Source organism: Pteronotus mesoamericanus, unplaced genomic scaffold (assembly GCF_021234165.1).
Source record: "Pteronotus mesoamericanus isolate MK-2021 breed Mesoamerican mustached bat unplaced genomic scaffold, CSHL_Meso_final contig_27, whole genome shotgun sequence".
In the NCBI taxonomy this organism is placed as follows: domain Eukaryota; kingdom Metazoa; phylum Chordata; class Mammalia; order Chiroptera; family Mormoopidae; genus Pteronotus; species Pteronotus mesoamericanus.
This window is the reverse complement of record NW_026555115.1, coordinates 20847870-20874595: the sequence shown is the minus strand read 5'-3', so window position 1 is coordinate 20874595 and position 26726 is coordinate 20847870. Positions and strand designations below refer to the sequence as shown.

General features: G+C 33.3%; 1 protein-coding gene across 18 annotated transcripts in view; it reads right to left on the bottom strand.

Moving 5' to 3' along the window:
• DLG1 (discs large MAGUK scaffold protein 1) overlaps positions 1-26726 on the bottom strand; it is a 284963-nt gene that overhangs the window by 92513 nt on the left and 165724 nt on the right. For all 18 annotated transcript variants that reach the window (XM_054575106.1, XM_054575105.1, XM_054575108.1 and 15 more), the window contains 6 exons: positions 24139-24263; positions 22333-22502; positions 21269-21405; positions 16043-16187; positions 5287-5407; positions 1298-1454 (listed from right to left, as the gene is read on the bottom strand). In XM_054575106.1, the coding sequence (XP_054431081.1) occupies positions 1298-1454; positions 5287-5407; positions 16043-16187; positions 21269-21405; positions 22333-22502; positions 24139-24263 (855 nt within the window). The remainder of the gene's footprint in view (positions 1-1297; positions 1455-5286; positions 5408-16042; positions 16188-21268; positions 21406-22332; positions 22503-24138; positions 24264-26726) is intronic.

Here is a 26726-nt window from a genome sequence, read left to right as displayed (position 1 = left end):
GTACTCTAGATTGAATTATATTTATATGTCAAAGTCAAATGAAGATATTTTCAGACAAACTCTGTGTATTTATCATAATGGAATGGTTGCTAAAGAATACTCCAAGGGCTTTCACCAAGGTACATTTGGATATTTGAGGGACATTTTTGCATTTAAAAATGACTAGGGAGTTCTATTAGCAAGAGGATGGGAGCCTGACAAGATGAATTGTCTTTTTTTTTTTTTTTTTTAAATGAAGATACCATTTTTAATCACTTTAATTGTTAAGTTTGGGACACGATGGACATCACAGTTCCCTCCCTCCCTCCCTCCCTCCCTCCCTCCCTCCCTCCCTCCTTCCTTCCTTTCCTCCCTCCTTCCCTCCTTCCTTCCTTCCCAAATAAAAGAAAGGCTTAATTTTCTACAATGAACAGGATAGTCCGATACAACAAAACAATTCTTAATGCTGTTAGTGGCCCACTGAGAAACACAGAAGATGAACAAAAAATTATAGAACATATGGATTAACTGTTAAAAACCAAAAATAAAAGTGACTCAGTTTGGGGGATATAAAAGTGAAACAGAAGTAAAATACTAGAGGCAGCACAATTAGAATTAAAGTTTCTCAAAGTCTGTGTGTCATTATGTAAAACAGTAGAAGTATTGATCAGTTTTAGTTTAAAATTGTATTGGCAATAACCACATAAACACACAAAATAAAACAAAAAGTGGAGAAAAGATGAGTTAAATCTCAAGCATAAAAAAAAAAAAAGTTAGCACAGTCACATTAATACCAGGCAATATAGCTTCCAGGGTAAAAACCATTATTATAAACAAAGAGGATCATTACATAATGATCAAAAAGTTCAACTCATCAGGAAGAAATGATTCTAAATTTAGTGCACCTAACAACACAGTTTCAAACATATAATGAAAAAAAAACGGCTACAAGGACAAAGTCCTAAACCCACCACCACATTCAGACATCTTAAAAAATCATTTTAAATAATAGATTAAGCAGACAACAGATTAAAATAAAAAGATCTAAACTAAATAAGTGACAAGGTTGAGTTAATAGACATATTATAAAAGACATTTATAAAGGTGACCTTTCATAAGTAAATCAAGTATTAAAAGAAAATCTTGTCATACAGATCATGTCCTCTGACATCACTAAAATTTCACAATTAAGCTGTAAATGGTAAGAAGATTAACTAAAATATCTCCCATAACTTTAGGATGTAAAAACCAAAACTTTTAATAATAAATAGGTCATAGTTAAAATAATAAAAATAGTATTTTGATTAACGTGTCCTACCGATATAATACGATCTCCTTTTCTGAGCTCTCCACTAAGATCAGCAGGTCCTCCAGCCAAGATAAAGGAAATAAATATTCCTTCTCCATCTTCACCTCCTACAATGTTGAAGCCAAGGCCTGTTGAGCCACGATGAAGAACAACTTTTCTAGGTTCTCTAAAAATTAAAAAAATTTGTTTACCTTAGAGATTTTCTAGAACAGAACTTGACATTCTGTCAGGAGGACATAATTCCTTATTGATAACTCTTATATTATCAAAATATAAAGGAAGCTAAATGAAATATAAAAGCATTTTCAAAACTGTGGAGTGAAGAATTCTTTCCAACCCTAGAAATTAGGCTTAGAAATTAAAAGAAAAATCCTAATTTTATATAAAAGTTAAGAACCCATATTAAAAAACAAATGGAACTAAAACAAAAGGAAGAAAACAATGTGGAAATTTTTTAAAAATGACATAAAGAGCCTAATTGGGAAATATATAGACATATGATGTTGCACACGCTTTATTATCTATTACCTCTACTTCTTAGATTTTGTTAAAAGGCAGATAGATATCCCTTTGCCTTAGAGAAAGTAGGTTCTTTTTCCAATCCCAAATGGATGAATCCATAACTAACCTAAGCCAGTCCTTGCCCCTCTGCAAAGGTGAGGCTATGGATCCTATTCTGGCTTCTGGGAAATAAAGGGAAATTTTATTGTCACTTCCCAAAGAAACTCTAGCAAGGACAAAGCACATTTTTCCCCTCCCCACCCAAAAAAACACCCCCACACACAAAAGACTGAAATGATAAAATCCCATTACTGGTTCTAACACATAACAATCATGAAGGTAAGACCAAGCAGAGACACCACGAACCTAGGGTTGCAACACAAACATCTCAATTTCCCATCTCCATTTCTTTACATGAAATAAGTAACTTTATTTAAGTGACTTCCATCTCTCTACCTACCTCTGATTTTCATCCTTTCTAAGATGTACCTCCTCCCAGCCATTTAAAATCTTTGTAATCAAAATATATCTTACTACTAATAATATCTCACATTTGCTACTGCAGTTATACACAGTTGTGTGAAAAGCAGTCACCTCCTCTGGTTAAGACCATGAACACTCCAGCAACAGATTTTTAGATAATGAAATACAGAACCTCACTTGAGATTAGAATATTTAAAAAATTTAATCTAATTTTTTCTAAAACATCACAGAAAACTATTGGTAACAAAATGTTTACTGGAAGTAACTTTTACAAAAAAATTTTAGGAATACTTGCATGTAATGTGAAATTGATCTTAAGTATTTGTCTACTCGAAACTTAGAACAGTGTATTTTAGTCATACAGAGGTACCAGTTTTGCAGTTCACCTAAAGGATTAAAAAATTATGTTTCCTGTCAAAAATAGAAAAATTAAATATATTGTTTAAAAATTATACACAAAAATATATGAAAGAAAAAAGAGGATAATAAATTCAAAATTTAGGAAAGGAGTTAACTTGGTGGGGCAATGCAGAAAAAGCAGGGAAGGGTTGGGGTACAGGATAGGTTTCACTATACTAGTGATGTTTTATTTTCTTTTTAGATGGTAGACTCATAATACAGAGTTCCCATTATGTTTTAAATATAAATATATATATGAATTATAATTCTACATTAGCAAATAATGCTTAATTAAAAAAATGTCCTGCTGAAACCCAACAGGATGTCTAGAGAAAAATAAATTCTGATTTTTGAAATAACATAAGCCCATGAAAAGATGCTCAACAGTATTAGTCATTAGGGAAGTGCATAAAAATCACAGTATGTCCCAACTATTACAATGGCTATAAAATAAAACAGAAAAAACAAGTGTTAGTGAGGATGTAGAAAAACTGGAACCCTACTATATAGATGGTGGGAACGTAAAATGGTGTTCCCACTATAGGAAACAGTTAGGTGTTTCCTCATAAATTTAAACATACAGTTACCATACAACCAGCGATTCCACCTATAGGTATATATCTAAGGGAATTGAAAGCAAGGATGCAAGCAGATACTCACGTGCCACTGTTTATCACAGCATTATTCACAATACCCAAAAGCTGAAAACAACCCAGGGGTCTATCAATGGATGAATGGATAAACAAAATGGGTATACACACAAAATGGAATTTATTCAGCAATAAAAAGGAATGAAATTTTGATACATGCTGCAACATGAAGGAATCTTGAAAACATTAAGTGAAAGAAGCCAGACACAAAAAGATATGTATTTTAAGATGCCACTTATATGAAAAATCTGGCATAGCAAACTCATAAAGACAGAAAGTAATCAACAGGAGCTGGGAGGATAGGGAAATGCTGAGTTATTCCTTAATGGTTACAGAGTTTGTCTAAAGTAATGAAAAGTTTTAGAAATATGCAGTGGTGATGGTTGCATAATGTTATGAATGTAACTAATGCACTGAACTGCAAATACGAAATGATTAAGATGGCAAATTTTATGTTGTATGTATTTTACCACAGTTCAGAAAATTAATATGATATACTAAAATATCAGAGTTGTACACTTTACATGGGTAAACTGTGTATGACCCATATCTCAATAAAGCTGTTAAAAAAATTAACCTTAGAATCACCAACAGTTTGTTGCGATTTGTTTTCTTTAAAATTGGTAATGTGAGATAACCTCTGAAAGATTGCTTAGGATCAAATTGTGGAGAATTTCTAATAGGAAGGTAAAGATTTTGATACCTCATTACCTGGGCACAGAAGTATAATTATTAAAAGGGAGTGATAAAATGCACACCACTTTAGGAAGACATATCTAGTACCCCACACCACATTAATTTCACTGAAAAGTATAGAAAACAGGTAGACCTATTGTACAATACTACCAAGTCCAATACGCTATTCTAGACAAGAGATATAAAGTGAAAAAGATGAGGAACAGCAATCAAGATTCTAATATTTTTTATATTTTTTAGTTTGAAAAATGTGCAGAAATTAAAGACTAGATAAACCATTAACTATTTATCCTCTTTACTCCTATAAGTTGGCATGATTAGAAAATAACAAAAAATGGCCATGAGAGATTAGTACGGGAGCACAGCCTTCACACTAATAGCCGTGACAATTCATGTCACCATCACAAACACTATTCTTTCTGCTAATTTTCATTCAAAACACAATTATTGAGCACCTATCAAACTAAGTTCTCAATATTGCTAACTCTTGAAGAAGACAAAGACATACATTCCTATATGACCTTAAAGAGATCACTGCATAAAGTAAAGAGTCTGACAAGAGTAATTACAATTATGAAGGGTCAAAAAGAGTAACAATAATGTAATTAATAAAAACATATACTAGGCATTAAATGTTTAATGTTAGAATTAATCTGAAATACTTGTACAAATTGTGCAAACATATCTTATTACTATATTGAATGTGAAAAAGATCTAAAATAGTTTTTCACTTATTTTTTCCTACCTAGTTAAGAATTCCTTGGGAATTAAAAAAACAGTTAATCTAAAAACTTGGGTGCAATTAGTAATGTTAGGTGAAAGTAAATTTTAGGTGTCAGGATATCAAGGATATATATCAAAAAGAGAAAATACCACTTGTTGAATTCTGAACATGAATTCTGAAAAATAAATGCCATAGTATTACATGGTATATAGTAGATAAAAATACATGAAAAGTTTGTTTTAGAAATGCGTAAGTATATTCTTAACTTTTATACCTAAGCTACTTTGTAATGATAACTTACCAGTTATTAAAAAATAGCAATACTGAAAAAGAGCAGTGACTTATTTGGAATATAAAATATTTTTTACATTACAGGCTCTTCAATGAACCATTTAATGAAAAAATTAAAGTTTAGGTATCATCTGTCAATAAGCTTTTTCTTTTTCTTTTTTTTTTTTACTGAAAATTGTGGCTATCTTACTTGGTTGATTAGAACTCCATCTAATAGTTAGCTTTATGTAAGAAGGATAAATTCAGTTCCTTACCGTGTAATTTCATCATCTCCAAGCACTGCTTTCGAAACAGGTGAGTATCTGGCTGGTGATGCTGGTGTCTGGCCCAAGTAGGAAGATGGGCTAATATGGTTATCAACAGTCTGAGAAGCAGCTTCAAAATAAAGAAAATGAAAAGCACTTTAAAAATAAAACAAGCCATTCAGGACCACATTTGTCAATTATCAGTTTAAAGATTATGTCATATTCGTATTCATTTAACTCTGTTTTAGAATTTGGTTGAGAAGATTTACTTATCAAATAAAAATAATTAGAAAAGTTCAAGTTTCCAGGTAAAAACTAGTTCAGTTATTTGGATCAGTAAAGCAAACTTACAAAAACCAAATACTTAGTAGTAGGTTTCCAGTTCAGCATATAAGCAGCATGAAAGTCATCACTCTGTCCTAACAACTAAAAAGCTGAACAAACTGAAAAAATCAACAGCTCTTTAATCCTTAACATAGGGGAGGTCAAAGGGCAAACTGCTGTCCCCTAAATTGGAAAGTCTGGCAGGCAAACATATATAATCACAACTTAACCAGAGCAGAAACCTTAGAGCAGAACTATTGCTGGGGTAGACATGCCTGACTCATAATTTACACATTTCTACAGGCTCCCAGTGGTCAGCTCAGAGAGTCAAAAACTCCAGGAGGGTCTTGTCATCCAGGAATCCCGTACTTTTGTAAACTTTACCTCCTGGGTCTCTATCGGGTTTCACAGTGGAGATGGGAAACAAATCCTCTCCTGCTTCTGGCAGGAGGAAGGGGAAAAGAACCGCTTTGGGATATATAAGAACATTCTGTTCTTTTCAACAGAGTTTGCCCCCAGGAAAAACTATTAACTGGAGCCTAACCTGCTGAGCTTTTATTGGAGTCCAATTAACCTGGAGGAAAGGAAATAACCAACTCTAGCCCACTCTAGCTATCCTTTCCCACCTAACTGAGGAGGGGAGAATACTGAGAAGCACTGTGAAGTCAATATTCCATAGGCACAAAAATCACTAAAAGACTGAGGTTTAATCATAGGGCTATATACAGAACATTTTCCCTCCCCAAAACTGTACCACCACATCACTAAAGGCCTATTTACAACAGTTCCTTTTAACTAGTACATCATGCCTAGTAATCAAGAAAAAAAATTACAAGACCTACTAAGAGGCAAAAACACAGTTTGAAGAGAAAGTATCAGACCAGACTCAGACATGGCAGCAATGTTGGAGTTAACAGATCAGGATTTAAAAGAATGATTAATATGCTCATGGCTTTAATGAAAAAACCATAAGTATGCAAGAAGAGATGAGCAATATAAGGAGAAAGAAATTCTAAGAAAAGAAAAGAAATACTAGAGGTTAAAAAACACTGTAACAGGAATAAAAAAATGCCTTTGATGGGCTTATTAGTAGTGTGGACATAGCTAAGAAAAGAACCTCTGAGCCTGAGAATATCTCAATAGCAAGCTCTAAAACTGAAAAGTAAAGAAAAAAAAACAAACAAACAAGGAACAATTAAAAATGCAATAAAACCAGAACAGAATATCCAAGAACTGTGGGACAATTATAAAAGGTGTAACATACACATAATAAAATACCAAAAAGAAAAAAAAAAAAGGAATGAATAGAAGAAGTATTTGAAACAATAATGATTGAAAATTTACCGAAATTAATGTTAGAAACCAAACCAGATCTAGGAAGCTCAGAGAACATCAAGTTGGACAAATGCCAAGAAAACTACATATAGGCAAATCCTTTTTAAACTATAAAGAGTAAAAGAAAAAAAGGGTTGGGGGCAGGAATTCCAGGAAAAAACCACAGAAAAAAACCTCCACCTTACTGATAAAGGTGCAAAGATAAGAATTACATGTGAATTCTCCTTCCTCAGAAGCAAGGGTATGGAAATATTTAGTGTTCACCAGAAAAAAAAAAAATCACACTATCCCGTAAAATAATCCTGCAAAAAAAGAAAATCAATAAAATATTCGGAAATTTGCTGTTAGCATAGCTGCCATTTCAAATGTTTAAAGATGTTTTTTTGGGAGGAAAAGTTGATAGGTCAGAAACTCAATTATATATAAAGAAAGAAAAAGCATCAAAGAAGGAGCAAGTGAAGGTAAACTGAGACTTATTTTTCTTATTCTTGATCTGACAGGTAATACTGTTCAAAATAAGAGCAATATTGTATTCAACTATGTGCATGTGCATGTGTACTTATGTATATATAAATGTCAGCCATGATACAAGTAATTGGAGGGAGGATTCAGGGTTATTATACTATTAGGTACTTACACAACCCATGAAGTTCTGTAGTGTTATTTGAAAGTGGACTTGGATTACTTGTACATTTATACTGCAAATTCTAGGGCGAACACTCAAGAAAGAATAAAAAGAATATAAGAGATATGCTAAGGAAGGAGACAAAATGGAATAATATAAAATGCTTAATTAAAACCATAAAAGGCTGAAAAGTGAATAACTAATACAGAACAAAAGAGAAGGGCAACAAATAGAAAACTAATAAATATAATAGATATTAATCTGCTATATCAATAATCACTCTGACCATCAATGGACTAAATGCTTCAATTATAAGACATTGTCAGGGTGGATCAAAAAATAAGAACTCAACTGAGATCCAAGGTGGCAGAGGAGTAAATGGAAGCTACACCAATCTCCTCCCAGGACAAACCTGGAATTCAGCTGAATTGTAGAGAAATCATCTTGAACAAGCAACTAAACATTAGCCGGAGAGAAGCCTTATAACCATGGACAGACAGAAGAAACCAACACAACGTGGCTGGTAGGGAGTGTGGAGGAGATTCGAGAGGGTTGGTTGGGCTCCCACAGGCGGCAGCTGACATGCTGGAGGGATATTTCAGCAGCTGGGGGGTTGCCCCTGAGAAGCGTGGGGTCTAAACTCCAAGCTGGGCTCCCCAACTTACAGCATCAGAGCCAAAAAGGAATCCAGATAATATCAAGCTGTGAAAAGCAGCAGGGGTTCTGTTGGTCTGGGAGAGATGGATGGAGAGGCAGAGAGCCTCTTAAAAGGCCAAAGCACAAAATTTTGTTTGCAGCCACTTACACTGGGTGCTGGCAAATGGAGGGCAGCGTGGAATAGAGACATTTGAGGGGTGTCGGGGGTTGGTGGCCCTGGGGACAGAGCTGAGGAAACAGCTGGCAGGATCCATGTGCTGAGTCATTTTCCATACTGCAGGAGACACTTCTCTCATGCAGAGCACTCCTCCCTGAATGGCATCAATCTGAGGGAAAGAAATAGCCCCGCCCATAGAAATTTCTCTGTCCTTCCCTGTGGTGTTTAAGTCCCACAGATGATCACAGATTGATTAGTTAACAGCTGATCAGTTTAACAACTGATTAGTTTAGCAGCCAAGGCAGAAAATACAAAGCAGGAGCCAAACTGGTATGACAACGAAACAGATCTCAAATGAAAGAACAAGAGAATGTTCCAGAAGAACTAGATGAAAGGGAGGTAAGCAATTTGTCAGATACAGAGTTTAGAGTAATGATTAAAGGATACTTAACAGTATGAAAAAGGACATAAAAACCATTAAAAAGGATCAGTCAGAGAAATAAAGGATGTAATATCTGAAATAAATAATATGATAAATAATAAATGAAGAAGGAATAAACAGTAGTTTAGATGAAGCAGAGGACTAAAATAGTGTTTTGGAAGACAAGTAAAAGAAACAATCAGGCAGAGCAACAAAAGGAAAAAGGAATTTAAAAAAATGAGGAGAGCTTAAGAAACATGGACAACATGAAGCAGAACAACATCACATCATGGGACATGGGACAGAAAAAGAAGAGAGTGAGCAAGGGACAGAGACCTTATCTGAAGAAATAATTACCAAAAACTTCATGAATCTGGTGAAGGAACACACAAGTTCAGGAAGCTCAGAGAGTCCCAAGAAAGTGGGACCTAAAAAGGCCTACACCAAGACACATCATAATTAAAATGACAAGACTTAAAGATAAGGAAAGAATCCTAAAAGCAGCAAGAAAAAAGCAGGCAGTTATCTACAAGAGAGCATCAATTAGAATGTCATCTGATTACTCATAAGAAATATTTCAGACCAGAAGGGAGCGGCATGAAACACTCAAGGTGATGAAAAGCACGGACCTACAACCGAGGCTACTTTACCCAGCAAGGCTATCATTTAAAATCGAAGGAGAAATAAGGAGGTTCCCAGACAAGAAAAAGCTACAGGAGTTTGTTAACACTAAATCAGTACTACAACAAATGTTAAAGGGCTTGATTTAAGTAAAAGAAGAAAAAGGGAAAGGAAAAAAAAAATGCACTACATAAGTATCTATCAATAATCATCTTTAATGTAAATGGCTTAAATGCCTTGACCAAAAGCAGAGGGTAGCTGAATGGATAAGAAAACAAGACTCATATATATCCTGCCTCAAAGAGACCCATCTCAGATCAAAAGATACACAGAGACTAAAAGTAAAGAGATGTGAAAAGATATTACATGCAAATGAAAAGGAAAAAAAAACTGGGGTAGCAGTGCATATATCCAAAAAAATAGACTTTAAAACCAAGCCTACAGTAAGAGACAAAGAAGGACAATACATAATGGTAAAGGGCACAATACAAGAAGATATAACCCTAGTAAACATTAATGCTCCCAACATAGAAGCACCTAAATATGTGAAATTAATCTTGATGGACATAAAGGGAGAGATCAACAAAAATACAGTTATAGTCTGGGATTTTAACACCCCATTGACATCAGTGGATACATCTTCCACACAGAAAATCAATAAGGAGATGGAAGCCTTAAACCACAGGCTAAATTACTTCACCCCAAAGCAGCAGAATATACATACTTTTCAAGTGCACATGGAACGTTTTCAAGGATAGACCACATGCTAGGACAAAAGCAAGTCTCAGTAAATTTAAGAAGACTGAAATCATATCAAGTATCTTCTCTGACCACAATGCTATGAATTTAGAAATCACAGTAAGAAAACTCAAAAATACACAAAGGCATGGAAGCTAAGTAACACGTTATTAAGCAATGAATGGGTCAACGAGTTCAAGGAAAAAAAAATCAAAAGATACCCTGAAACAAATGAAAATGAGGACACAACAATCCAAAATCTGTGGGACACTGGGAAGCAATCCTAAGAGGGAAATTCATAGCATTACGGGCCTAAATCAAAAAACAAGAAAAAGCTCAAATAAACAATCTAATCTGGCACTTAAAGGAGCTTGAAAAGGAACAAGAAACAAAGCTCAAAGGGAGTAAAAAGAAGGAACCAATACTGATCAGGGCAGAAGTAAATGAAATAGAGTCTAAAAATCTATACAAAAGATCAATGAATCCAAGAACTGGTTCTTTGAAAAGATAAACAAGACTGACAAACCTTTAATCAGACTTATCAAGGGAAAAAAAGGGAGGACACAAATAATTAAAATCAGCAAGGAAAGAGGAGAAATAACAACCAACACCAAAGAAATGCAAAAGACTGTAAGAACATTATGAAGAACTATATGCCAAGTATATTTCTGTACCTTCTGCTTACTTTTACTCTGAATCTAAAATTGCTCTAAGACGTAAAATCTATTAAAAAAAGTCTGTGCCCTGACATGAGCTCAGATCTGTCAATCGAATTTATAATTATCCTTTTTAATGCATCCATAAAGCAAAAGTGCCATACAAGCAAAAATTTAAAAAGTAAGCCACAACTATTGGTTCATTTAAATAATAATAAATATCATAGATTGTAAATCTAGCAAGAGCTAAGAACAGAACATTATTAGGTCATTCCTGATCCAGGTAAGCAACACATTTCAGTTGTACCTTCCATAAACACATCTAAATTATTGGCATGATTATCAAAACACATAGAAAGCAATATTTAACTTGCTTGAGGCTTTAACTATGATAAAGTTAAAAAACATTTCAAAATTTCACTGTAACACTTATTTAAAGAACAATGATCATTTAATTATATATTAATCTCTTCTTTCATTATTTTACTGACTGACTTCTATGCAAAAAGTATAATAATACATAGTGGGAGTAAAAAAGAAAAAGTGTCTGGATCATTAGTTCAAATTACTGTAATGGTCTGATAAGTAACCAAAAGAAGTAACCTAAATGAAAGATAACACATAATGACTGGAACTGGTGTACTGGAAAAAATGTATGCTTTATCAAAAGGAGGCAGTATCTATGCATTTCTATTTCCCTGTAAACATACAAAAAGAAAAATGCCTACCATGTCTGTTGATAGCACAGTGCTTGGAAGTATAGTATATATTTGGTTTTATAGATTTGCAGTGTTCAACAGCACTTGCTTCCTGTCCAGTTAATATGTAAGATACTCTTTTGCATTTGAGCCAAAGAACTTTCTATTAATGGCTCCTGACTTTGAAAGTTCAAAGTCCTTCCTAGGTGATATGCCCTAAAGCAACAGACACTCAAGTGAACCTCTACAATCACTGGTTTTTCAAAGTTTAAAAGACCAGAGTTCACTGATTTTGATTGAAATTTCTTTGTTGTATTATCAAGTCTGGCTGGAAAAACAAAACAAAACAAAACAAAACAAAACACAACAAATACAACACAACACAACACATAGCTTGGACAAGTCTACTGCCCAAGCCAGAAAATGTACCTTTTCTCTGCCATTCTCAGAGGCTTTGCATTTACTCAATGGATCCTTTCCAGAGGGGTCATTCTCACATGCAAGGCATAGTATCTCACACAGCAGGGACTAAAAATTAATGTTTCTAATAGAGAAATGATAGCCCCCAAGAAGGATTAGCTAACACAATGCTATTTCTGAAGTTAAAATCCTAGCTTAGAAGATTCTCTAGAGAACTACAAAACAAGGGAGTTTAATTTATTGTCCTTAGATATCAAGATTAATTCCTAAGTCCCTCAATGTTTGGGAGAGAAGCAGCTGAAAGAAGCTGAAGTAGTAAGATATATGTGACCAAATCTGAAGTTTAACAAGGCCTTCAAGCTCAAGAGAATGTGAATTAATAGTGAGATGACAAATAATGCAAAAGCATGAGTATTTTAATGCCAGCAAAGAAATTATGTTCTCTGTTAGATCGATGAACTTTTTTTTCTTTCAGTAATAAACCTACTTATATTGCTGGGTACCACACTTTGGGGTTATTATCCACATTTTGGTTACAAAATATGAGCATGGCCCCATCTGAGATTTATGGTTGTAACTTTAACTACAATTTTGTGCTTTTCAGGAAGCAAGAATAGAGGAATACAGCAAGATGAATCATGATTAGGATTCTGCTGACAAAAGAGGGGGCAAGAGAGACAACATGTGCAAAGAAGTGAATGAATATCATGACAATCTATGGAAGCTAAGCTTAAAAACAAAGTAGGCAATTTAAGACACAGAGGCAACCAAGTAACAGTGTCAAATTACTGAAGGTCAAAATGAGAATAAACTGTAGAGTAAGAGTAGGAGAAATGAGGAATGTAGTCAGAGAATGAGATGATTTAAATCAAGATTTTAGAGGTGGTGAAGGTATTGATGACAAGATGTAAATTATTATCTTGACAAGTATTTGAGCTGTAAGTGGAAAGCAGGATAACTAAAGAGATCAGGAAACAACGACTCCAGGCTGCTGAATGAATCATCAGTGTGGATTTTGATTGGACATTACTAAGAATGACAACATGAAGAGTAGTAGCAAGGAGGACAACGGGCTTGACACTAAGATCTTTAGTGACTAAAGACAAACTGATGAAGACACTAGATGACTAACAAAGAACAGGCAATAAGATGAATAGTCTGATAGGTAAAAATCATTTATGTAAAAAGTTTTTAAATACAAATTTTTCTTAAAAAGTACAAATTCATAAACTGCACATGTCGTATGAACATAAATTGGAAGTACATAACAAAAATCATAATTGTAGTTGCCTAAGATGAGAAGGATATGGAAACAGAACATTATGACAAAGTTAAACTAGAAAGGTAAACTTCAACAATCTCATATGTTCTATTACAGTGATTTCCAACTGGTGTGCTGTGGCACACTGGTGTGCAGCAAGAAATTTTAGAACATGCAATACCTGACTGTTTAGTTAGGGGCACTGATCTCTTTTCCCTTAGATTGTCAAATGAAAAAATGACAATAGCCTTGGCCAGTGTGGCTCAGTTGGTTGGACTGTTGTCCCATAAACTAAAGGGTTGTGGATTTGATTCCAGGTCAAGGGCACATGCCTGGGTTGCAGGTTTGGTCCCCAGTCAGAGCACATGCGAGAGTAATCAATTGATGTCTCTCTCTCACATCAATGTTACTCCCCCTCCCTCTCTCCCTTTCTTCCCCTCTCTCTAAAATAAATAAGCATTCCTTTGGGTGAGGATTAAAAAAAAAAGCCTACATCTCTAATCCTATGTATGTACTGTAAATAAAAAATGACAACAGTCAACACAACAATAGCCGTCCAGTGTTTATGCCCTGTCTTAAAACATAAATATACAGGTCATATAACAGAGTTACATCTTAATTGGTCATGCTGCATAATAAGGCTGTACCTTGTTTGTTAATTCTTGGTACCAGAAATCCTCATATACAAGTAAGTATAGGTACCTACTTTCTAAAAAGTCACTACGAAAAAAAAAAAGGGTGGGTAATTTCTATTATTCTCTTTTTTGTAAATCAATCAAAATCAATCTAATTTTTTTGGTCAGTTTGGCAAAAAATACATTTTTTGGTGTGCCACAGAACTTTAGTAGTTTATATGTGCCCTGAGATGAAAAAGGTTGAAAAGTGTTTTTCCATTAGTTCAATAACAGGTGCATATAGGGAAATTAACAAATCATTCTTTAATTACTATTCTTTAGGACTAGTTCTTCCATTTTTAAAATGTGTTATTGTAAATAAAAAGAGATAATTCAATAAATTTTTTTTTCAGTTCAACATATTTGTAGAAACCAGCCTGGCTATTTGTATATTTGGCCATAAACAGCATACCAATTCTTAATTCATGGAACTGTCACAAATTTGCACATAGTTGTCTCTTTTTTACTTGTTTCTCCCATCCCACCTTCCCTTTGGCAACCATCAGCTTGTTCTCTATCTATAGGTCTGTTTATGTATTGTTTATTCCTTTGTTTTTCTTAAGATTCCACATATAAGTGAAATCATATAGCATTTGTCTTTCTCTGGCTTATTTCATTTAGCACAATACCCTACAGGTCTATCTATGTTATTGTAAATGGTAAGATAGCATTCTTTTTTATTAGCTGAGTAGTGTACATAGTTGTTTTGAATAGATATGTTAACATAATAAGATTCATAGTTAAACTGGAGAATAAAATAGCTTACTACTGAATTTGCATCTCTAATCACAAATTAAAATACAAAAAGCCCTCACACAAAGTTTGTGTGCAAGATCAATTATATGCAAGCATTTTAAACAAGTAGCAAATTTTTTTTCTGACACAAATGAAACATGACATCATTCTTGTCTATTAAAGAGACTGAATACTATAATTTAGTTATACTTGAGTAAATAAGGACTCAATGAGCAGATAATAAAGATGTATCATTGGAGGATAGTATATACATTTCTTTCTTGTATTATTTAAAAATTAAAAAAAATAATCCTAACCCAAGGGCATTTTTTCATTGCTTTTAGAGAGAGGAAGCAGGAAAAAGAAACATTGATGTGAGAGAGAAGCACTGGCTGTTTGCCTCCGATACACACTTAGACTGGGGATCAAACCGGCAACCTAGGTATGTGCCATGACTGGGAATTGAACCTGCATTTTTTCAGTTATGGGACAATGCTCCAACCAACTGAGCTAAACCAGTCAGGACTACATTTTGGAATACAATTTGTTACTACAGTGATTAGTGCTGGTAATGAAGTCTGACAAGTTTAAAATTGGAAATATTGCCTCTTACAAAATCACAAATACCTCTACAATTTAAATAAGGAATGTTTGGAGAAGCAGATTATAAGGAGTGCATTTAAGATCTTTATATTACACATTGGTGCTTCTAATATCAACTCTGCAAACAAATAAAACTTGCATTTTTTTCAATCAACACAAACACATTAAAATATATTTAAATCTCATCTCAGCTTGTACATTAAAAAAACTGACAATCAAATAGGAAACATTACATAAGTACTTTCATAACAATTCAGTTCTAGGCAACACAACTGTATTGTACACAAATATAGTTAGGCAATACAGTAGGAGCTTGTAGTACAGAAATAGTATGTGTGTACAGTTGAGAGTATAGAAAAGTGCAAGTTTTAGAAATACTGTATTTTAAATTGGTGTTTCTCAAAGTGTGGGTCATGAACCAGAATCACTAGAAGCATTAGAATTATCTTGCTTGTTAAAAGAATCAATTGCTGGTAATGGAAAAAAATACAACAAAAAATAAACTACTAAAAATATCTAAAAAATAAATGAAAGAATAAATTGCCTGTTGAAGTAAATTTCTGTACTCCAAAACTATTAAAATAAGAATCTGCATTATTTGGAAATACCTTTGGCAACTGATATTTACATAAAAGTTTGAGAATCAATTACTGCTATAAAATGGGCCCATCATTATGAAGATTCTAACTTAAAACTGATTTTTAAAATCTATTAGGTCAAAATGCTTAATAGTTCCTTTAAAAATATTTGTATATTGCTTAAACTTTATATTGGGAAACTTTTATTAAAATATATAACATCTAAGGATATAATAACATGGATTAAGGCAAAGAGACTTACAGTTGGTGATATCAGGTGGAGTGTAGCCATCATTCATATACATACTTGTGGGTTTTGCTACCTTCAAGTAAACAAAATCAGATGTGTTCTTTAAAGCAGTCACTGCTTCTTCATGAGTAACTTCTTCTAAACACACACTATTCACCTAAAAGAAAATCCCCAAGACATTTATTTTAAAACATTTTCACTTGCTTTCTTTTTGGTGAGAAAAAATTACATCTGAAGATATGGAAAATATGGGCTGATCTAAGGAATACAAAGGGGTGTGGAAAGAAAATACCCATTTTAATTGTCTATATTAGGGAGTTGCTTATGGTAATAAGTGAAGTTGTTTTTATATGCTAATGAACAGCCAATCTTGATTCCAGCCCCTATTCCCTTCCAATCCCCAAGGCTGAAACTCCTTCCCTGTAGGCAATTTTAAGAATGTGTGTAGGTATATTTTAGTCGTTTTTTTTTTTAAAGAAAATGAGACCATATTAAGGTTTTTGTTCTGCAACTGGATTTTGACTATAATGTATCTTAGAGATGATTCCATGTTGGGCCACAAAGAACTGCCTCATTTAAAACCTTGTCATACAATACCTCATTGTGTAGTTCTATAATAATTTATTCAGCCACTCTAATCTTAACAGATATTTAAACCATTCTTCTAAATGAATGGATTTAGTAATTTATACACACAGAATGAGTGCTCATCTACTCAGACTGTTGCAAACACTGAATATTATCAATTTATTAAAAAGCCTGCAAAATGATGCATATTTTAATTTGTACATCAATTATACTTAAATTTATATTTCGATTTTTAATATTCAGGCTGAGGTTTTTTTTCAATTATTTATTGGTGTCCATTATGTATCTTCTGTGTAAAAGGAGTAGTTTTAGGTGGTGGTGGTGAATCCTGCAACCTTGCTAAACTTATTAGTTGTATTAGTAGGTTCCTTAGGATTTTCTATTGCAAATGTAATTGTACTTTTTCCTTCCCAATCTGAATGTCTTTTTATTGTCCTGCCTATCAGCAGCATGGCTGAATAGAAGTGTGGTACTTTGTGTCTTTTTAGGAATTTGTCCATTTCATTTCTCTAATGAGTTGGCATATAGTTTGTTCATAAATAAAAGTATTGCCTGTGTTTTTTAATTCTTACTTTTAGAAACTTGAGGCTTCTTTTCTTCTTGGTCAGTCTAGCTAACTGTTTGTCAATTTTGTTGACATTTCAAAGAATCGAGTTTTTGTTTTGCTGATCTCTTCTATGGTTTTCCTATTGTCTATTTCATTCATTTCTACTCTAATCTTTATTATTTCCTTTCTTCCTATGCTAGCTTTAGGTTTAGATTGACCTTATTTTTGGTAAAATTTTTTGGCAAGGAAATAAAATACTATTTTTTTTTAATTCTAAAATTTAGTGTATTTGTCATTGCCCTAATTTATACCTGTATAATCAACAGGGGAGTTTTAATGTTTTGGAAAAAATCTCTAAACATCACAGAACTAACTTTCCCCATTGATTATTAATATTCCTTTGCAGGGTTTCAGTTGCATAATTTTTATAGTCTCAAACTACCATGTATAGTTAGTACTGCCTGCATTTTGAAATATATCTGTGGTATACTTTTCCTTTGGTGGCCTGCAGTGAGCCATGCATCTTGGTATTCACATTTTGTAAGATCCCCTCCTACACTGAATCTTGCTGGGCCATGTAACTAGCTTTAGTCAATGACACATTAGTAACTGATGCAGACAGAGGATTGATAAATGCCACGCACTGGATCTTGTCCCAGAAAGCTTTCTGTTGGTATGCTCCTCATAGAACCTGACCACCTGTGAGACACCCAACTTAGCCATCTGGAGAGGCCACTGGAGAATTAACACTTGGTTAATAGCCCCCGTTGAGGTATCAGCTGACAGCCAACAACAACTTGTCTGCCATATGTGAGCAAACTTGAAAGTAGATCCCTGGCCCTAGTTGAGCCACCTCAGTTGACATTATGGGGAATTGAGATAGGCTGCCCTATCTCTACTTGAATTGCAGAACAGTAAGCAGATCAATGATTGTCTTAGTAGAGAGAGAGAGAGAGAGAGAGAGAGAGAGAGAGAGTTAGTTAGCATTAGATAAGTGATAAAAGAGCTGACAAGATTTGCTAAGGGATTCAATGTGGAATGTGAAAGAAAGAGGGTTATTCTTAAGTTAGATCTGGGCAAATAGAAAGATAAAGTTCTCATTTAATGAAATGTGAAGACTGTGCAAAGAGCAGGAGGGCAAGGACTGGGGGAAGGACTCAAAAATTCATTTTTAGATATATTAAATTTGAGATGACCTGAGACATAAAAAGGAGACTAGATGAAATCTCTTAGGTTTTTCAAATGTTGTGACAAGAACAAAAGTTAGAACTTTTTTATATTGGGTTGACCAAAAAGTTTGTTTGCTTTTTTTCTATAGGATAGCTCTTGTAGCACTTAGTTGTTTTTAACTTCATTTGAAATAATTTTGTTAGACTGTACTGTGACAGAGAAAATATGCAACATTTTTGGCATATTATGCTTTATTTCTTCAAGAGAGATAAAAACACAACTGAAGTGCAAAATAAGATTTGTGGAGAAGGTACTGTGACTGACCAAATGTGTTAAAACTGGTTTGCAAAATTTTGTGCTGGAGATTTCTCACTAGATGATGCTCCATGGTCGAGTGGGTAGACCAGTTGAAGCTGATAGCGATCAAATCGAGACATTGAGAACAATCAACATTATATCACATGGGACAGAGTTGACATACCTAAAATATACACATCAATAAAGTTATTGGTCAAAGTGAAAAATGTGTCTTTATTTTACAGAAAATACTAAACAGACTTTTTGGCCAACCCAGTATTTTGACCATGCACAAAAGTGGTGTTCATGTGAAAAAAAAACAGAAGTTCAGAAAACAATACTTATCAGTATCATGTGCAAATGAGACCCATTAAGTCATCTGACCACTTGTCAAAGAGAGAAGAAGAAATATACAAGGATTGAGTTTGGATCATTTTACATTTAGAGGTTAGGGAAAAGATGCACCAAAAAGGAGAATGAGGAGTAACTAATGAGGTACAGGAAATATGAAGACAGAAGGTTACTGTTCAGCAAATGAAAAAACTGTCTGATGAAAGAAGGAGGTATGTCAAATACTTGATGTGTCAATTAAGATGAAAACTAAGAACTGAATAGTTTCAGTGGAATTATGACAACAAAAGCCTCATTAAATGTTAAATCGGTATAAATTGTTGGCTCCCTACCACTAAAACATTCTGAGGAAACCATATGGTATCCAAGACATTAAAAAAATAACAGTTGAGAAACAGTGGAGAAGGAAATTTCTTCTGAACTACTTCTCATATGTGTGTGTGGTGTTTGGTGGGGGGAGAGGGAGGGAGGGAAGGGGGGGGAGAGAGAGAGAGAGAGAGTGTGTGTGTGTGAGTGTGTGTGTGTCCAGGTGATGGTGAGGGGGCGTTGGCTATAGTTTGGAAAAGAGTGACAAGTCATAGCTCTGAGAGGGAGGGTAAGTTAGGGAAAAGCATTTCAAGGTCAGTTCCTTTCTCTTCTCCATCATTAACTAAAAAAAAGATTCAATCTGTCTCCTTGCTGCAACAATAAGCAGTACTGGACAGCATGCAGAACAAAGGAATCATTTATATATTGCTGATACAAATGTAAAATCTTTACAAGCAGTTTGGAAAATGATAGTTATAATGTTACTGATACCCCATGATGCAGTAAATTCCATGCTTAGGTAAATACATGAAACTCTTGTACCCTATACATGTTCACTAGAACACATAGTAGGTTCTCCCAGCAAATTATTCATAGTAAAAAAAAAAAACAACCAAACAAACATAAAAAGAAGAAAAGAACCCAATTTGCCCCTACATGTGCCTTTTCAGATTTACTTGAACCTACTTGCCCATGAGGCTTTGGCTGTTTGCTTAGTGGAGATTCCTGGCTACTTCTCTTCTCACCTACTATTACCAGCTCTTTCAACCTTTTCTGCAGTAAGGACTGGGCTTGGGCATGGCTGATATGTTTCACATAGTGAGAGTCTAACACGTCAAAAGCCCATCTCTGACCTGCATAGATTACTAAGGCTCCATCTAGCTCCTCTCACCATTTCCATGTTCAGGAGAAGTGTTGTGCCACAGAGTGAGGGAGCTGATTTCTCTAGAATTTTCCCAAAGGAGTTGGGTAATAGAGTCCGAAAATTAACCCCCTTAGGACAAATTCTAATTACAGAGAGATGGAGGACTAAAAGGGCCAACAGACAAATCCTTTCTTTTTCCTGATGGCTTGATCTAAGGCTTAGTGGTTTTACATTACTTGCTTGGAAGACTGTCCTACATGACAAACAATCAAGTGCATTTTCTTATATTATAGCAAGCTCGGAAACATAATGCCTGGTATTGGCTTTCCCTTATTCTCTGCCTCACTTTTTTCATTCACTCTAGGTTTGTTAAGATTCCACTCCCCCATTACACATTGTTAGTATGGTGGTTTTTCTTCTATGGAACATGCATGGGCTAAGACATTTATTGATGAAGATTAGATAAATTGTAGTATAGTCCCAGAACAGAATATTAAATAGAGGTGAAACGGATAAATTTCAGCTCTACTCAACAATATGGATAGGTCTGAGTAAAACAATATATAGTGGAAAAAGTATTAAAAGAGTATATGTAGCATAATAGCCTTTTAGAAAAATTTCAGTAAACAAAATATTTAGACAAATATATGTGTGATTAAACAATTTTTGAAATGTAAAGGAATGACAAATTATTGTTCTAGTTCTTGGTTTGGAAAATGACTATCAGTTTTCATTATATTATAAATAAACTAATCAATTAATTTAAGTGTGAAACTAAAAAGAAAAAAAGGTCACACACGAACAAAGGATGACACTGTGGTATGAATCTAAGAATTATATTAAACAATTCTGTACATCCAAGCCCCTAACCCTTCAACAAAAAATTGAAAAGGGGGTGGGGAGGGGTGGGAAGAACAACAGAAAAACGGAGGGGGAGCTGGAGGAAATAGAAATGAAAAACAAGAGATAAAACCAAGAATTATTTGCAGGTTTTGACTAAAGTAGGGCCAATTTTTACTCATTTAAATCACTTCAACATTTCTGGAATGTTGAAATTCCAGAGTCTGTCGGGAAAAAATGACATAATTTATAAAATAACATTTCTAATACTTACTGCTAAAAGTTTATCTCCAATCTGAAGTTTACCATCTTTATGTGCTGCACCTCCTTCAATTATTTTGGTTACATAGATGCTATTATCCCCAGGAATATGTTGATTTCCAACACCTCCAGCAATGCTGAACCCAAGACCTGTTTAGAAAACACTAGTTTTAGAATCTCATCAATAAAAGTGAACTTCAGTCCACAAAGAAATGAATGTAAATTAAGTGATAATTTCATACTAATATTTTTAAAAAAGAAAGGGATCTACTTACCTACTCTTAAATTTTTAAATATTTGTTCTGTAATCAGGGGGCAACTGTAAATATAGGTGCTCCTTTCTCTCCCTCCCAGGTTATGTCTTAAAGTCTCTTTGTAAATGAGACTTTAAACAGGTTTGTTAGTTCAAAGAGACAAATTATGTAAAATTATGTTTCACTGCAGTTTCCAACATTATCTGCTTCTTACTAATACTTTTAATACCTTCATGAGATTGAAACAATTAAACTGCTGGTGGTAGGCAGAAGAGGCTTCAGAAATGTGGATAATTTTGCTATTTTTACAATATTCTATGAATTAATTTTAAATAAGACATTTCTGGAATTCATAAATCCCACAGCTTCAGTACCAAACAAATTTGTAGCTCTCTATTCCTTTTTTTGTTCGTTGGAGTACCATCTCTTCCATGAACCACAAACTGGAATCAATATTTCTATCTATCCTCTATTCCATCAAAGTTTTCAAGATTTAGAACTCACATGTTAACATTAAGTCTTCATTGCAGATGAACTACTAATGATGCATTCGTATTTTCTTCTTTTAACTTAGTTTATGTACTTGCATTTAACATACTATAAAGGTTACAAGTTAATATCAACATTATACGTTACTTCCAAGTATTTAAGTAAAATTCTACTTAAGACAAAAATCAGTAGAAGTAACAGAAATTCTAAAAATTCATGCAAGTTCTACAGATTACCAGTATTGTTAATCTTAGAATGTGTCATAATTAACTTCTTAGTTATATTTAACTCAAAGATTTTTCACTCAACTTGCCATAGATTGATTTATTTATACCTTTAGGACCTTTAATGAGCTTTATTTCCATTATTTTTTCAGATACTGGTTTCCGTCTTTTTACATACAAGTGTACGATAGACCCTGCTTCTTTCAATGCTTCAACTGCTTTGCTATGTGTTACATCACGAACATCTACTTCATTTACTCGCAATATACAGTCATTGACCCTGAGGAAAAAAATTAAAAATAATAAATATTAAAATGTAAATATCAATTTTTCACTTTGCCAATTTTTGTTGCCCTTTTCATTTTATGGTAAACAGGATCACTTACTAGAGAAAATATAAATGAAGAAACTTCATGTTAAGTTCCAATGTATCAAATACTCATAAATACAAACATTTCCCAATGGCCAGCAAAAGAAACAGTGCAAGTAATGGATTATACAAAAATATTGAATAATAATGACAGCTGTATGCATATTACCTGTAGGCCTTAATATTTTACAAAAATAACAAATATTTATTTAGCATTAACCACATGCCAGGTATTCCTCTTAGTGCTTAACCCTTGTAAGATAGGTACATATTTATATCACTATTTTACAGATGGAGCTACACAAGGAGTTTGAATAACTTTCCCAAGGCCACTCAGGTAATGACCGACAGAGTTGTGATTCAAAGAAAAGAAAACTGAGGCCCAGACTGAGTAACTAGTTTAAGGTCACAGAGAAAGTAAGCGGCAAAACTGAGATTTACCCAAAAATAAGTTTTAATTGCTTTTTCCAGCTTACTTGATTTAAAAAAATTGTTATCCATTGATATTCATGTATCTTAATTAAAAGGTTTCTCATGTAAGTAATTTATCTTAATTTGACATAGTAAAATGTCAAGTTGTTTTGTTCCTAGTTCTCATTTTTCCCCCTGCTCTGATCTCAGTTTGGGGGAAAGAAGATGGTCATTTCAAATTGGGCAGGGAAGGGGAAAAAAACATAGTTAAAATGTTAAAAGTGATCCTGATAAGATTCTATATCTAACTGACTTTTAATATTTAGAGAAAAGAAATTCTATCCAAAGACAGTGGTATCTTATAAATATGTTCTTCAGTGAAACTAATGGAACATACTAATTTTCATATAAGATGCACAAATAAAAGGTAACAGAGTCAGGAAGTACATGTCTATATAGTCATATTGTTAATTTTTGAATAGTCAAATTATTAATTTTATATTTAACTAATTTCATTAGTATACCATGTTATACCCAGTGAGTTTAGAAACTGAAGAGCTGCATGAAATACCAGTAACCTTAAAATGTTTTTAACAGACCATATAAAATACTTAGTCCTGAAACTTCAGATTTGTCTATATCTGTATCGCCCCATCTGTCTATAGCAAGGGAATAAAAAAGTGCCATAATTTATGGCCTAAGGAAATAAATAGGTATGCTAAAGATATCTCCTGAAATGGAACACTAAATTTAAACAAAGGACCAACGTTATTTTCATCTCTTCAATTAAGAAAAATACATTTGAAGTTTGCATAGTCTTTATGGTATGAAATACAAACTCATATATCTGATCCTTATATCTTGAAATAAGTTTATATATATTTCATACTCAGAAAACACGAAATATTTCATGAATTTATTTGAAAATACAAAAGATAAAATTAAATTCTTAAATGAAAGAAACAATGCTTAGAGCACAATTATATCATTCATTCATTCATTCATTCATTATTTTGGCATCTATCTTATGTTAATTATTATGATACTGTTTCTTTTTGTATTTATACCTTGCTTAGTTTGCCTAAATAAAAATATACGAGGTGGATTCACTATCATAACAAAGTACAAAACATACCTCAATCTTCCATCTTGAGCAGCTGCTCCCCCTGCAATAATTTTGGTAATGAAAATACTTGAGTCATCTCCAATGTGTGGGTTGTCCGTACCTCCTGCAATGCTGAAACCAAGCCCTGAATTTCCCTGAGGACAGAGGAAAAAAATTCAAGACTCAATAAGAATTATCTTTATTGATAGGCCTTAGAAACTGTACTAACCCAGGGAACAAGTACATAAAGGCGTGTGTGCAGGGAATGTTAAGTATTCTAAATTAAGAAATGTAAGGAAGCTTTTTTCCTTCTCTTATGAGGAATTGAGGCATTACTGCTGAGGAGGTGAGGTTGAAGAACATGTACAGAGTACACTTTTGGAGTCTAGTCTATGCTTCTTTCTTTAAAAGAATGTGTGATCTGTCCTTGGATTAGTCACCCATCTGCAAAAGTGCCACTACTAGATCTCTTTCTTTTAGACAACACCTCACTTATGTTCGGATAGGCTAATGTCTTCTAAGAGAAAAACACTGGGTCCTTCCTGTTGCTATTATTTCCAAGTAGGTAAAACCAATATATTTTAGTCTTTTAAAAAACGGGTAGGGGGTGGTGCTTTTCTTCTGCTAACTTTGCCATAAGCTTATTTTTAAAATGATAACATTTTATTTGCTAAGGAACAGGTGCTATCATCCTTGACTTGTTTAACCAGGATACCTGACTAGCAAAAGGCATTTTTTAAAATATTGGTTCAACCTGAAAACTTAATATTGGTGAGTTTTCTTGAGAGCAAAGTCAATTTGTCAAAGCAGTACTCCTTTTTGCTTCTTTTACATACTGGATTTCTGAAAAATATTTTCTTCAAAGAAAGGTTCTACTGCTGCAAAAAGTCTCTAAAGACAATTAATCTAAACAATGGTTATTTAAAAATATCTGTTTTGCAATGTTTTGACTCTGGCTTTCAGCAACACAAATAACTGAACATATCTGGACTTATTATGTAACTGTTAGTATTAAATAATTTAATCAGTTACTCCACTATGATATGGCCTAAAATTCTATTTTAATAAAACACTTTTTTTCAGTCTAAACTCTTCAAGACTTTCTAGAGTTTCAGTAATAGTATCAATAGGTTGTGTGAGGTTATCAAGTACAAGTTTTTTTAAATTTGTTTTTTAATAAATTAAGATTCAATTTACATATAACTGTAAGTTTAAGGTGTACCATTTGTTGATTTGATACATTTATATATTGCAATTGACTACCACTGTAGCTTTATCTAACATTTCTTTTCTGTGGTGATAACATTTAAGATCTAGTCTCATAGTAATTTTGAAGTATACTATACAATATTGTTTACTCTAATCACTATGCTGTGCATTAGGTCTCAGGAACTTAGCCATCTTCTAGTTGCAGGTTTGTACTTTTTAACATTTCCTCAATTCCTGACACATGTAAATTTTTTAATAAGTGAAAATACAATCAGTCTTGTATTTTATTCTTTTATTTCTTTATTTGGGATTTAAAAGGCACTGGGAGAGAATAAAATATGAATAAGAGAAGTTACAATTATATGTCAATTATCTACATACAGCTGGAAAATACCCCAAAAACAAAATAACCACACTGAAATATGTACAATACGTGAATATGGCACTTAATTGAAAGTCTTCAGCCTCACTTTAACAGGTGACCCAAATTCAGGTAGAAGGCAATAAATAACCATTATACATACAAAAGACCCTCCAAGGTCTAATTTTACTCAGTCTATTCTGGCTTCAAACATAAGCAAATATAATTATTTAAGATTTTTGTCTTAAATACAGGATGGGGTAAAAGTAGATTTTTAGTTGTGAGAATATAAAACAGAGTTTATTCTTGTATTATTTGTTAATTATTGTGTTATTTTTCCATATGAACTGGTAAGCCTATTTTTGTCCTATCCTATATGCACATATTCAGTTACTCAGGATATTCACGTGCATAGAACATTTAATTTTCCCAAAATGCTGGTCATACAAGGTGGTTTTACTAAAATATGGCATCAGTTGAATGCAGATATTCTTAAAGGGAAAATATAGCAAGAAAATTTACACATCTGAATTGTACCCTTAAGTTATTTTCTGACTGCGGGAGTATATAGGTTTATGACAGGGTCTTGTCAATTAGAAATATGGTTATTATTTTACTAGGTAAGAATACTGATACAATGGCCAGGTTACTAAGTACATATTTAAAATAAATAACATTTTATTATTTTATGTAAAATAAATTAAAAATTAAATAAAAATAAAATTAAATTAAAAACAGAAAAATCTGAGAAACTGTCAAGTCTAAAAGAGCCTAAGGAGACATGGTAACTAAATACAATGTGGTATCTTGGATGAGATCTTGGAAGAGAAAAACATCAAAACTAAAAAAATTCAAATAAAGTGTAGACTTTAGTTAACAATAATGTATCAATATTGGTTTGTTAGTTGAAACGAATGTATTCTAGTAATGTAAGATGGTAACAATAGGTGAAACTGAGTTCCGGATGTGGGGAACTCTGTATAACTCTTCTATAAATTTGAAGTTATTTTAAATAAAAAGTTCACTTTAAATAAAAAGTTATTTTAAA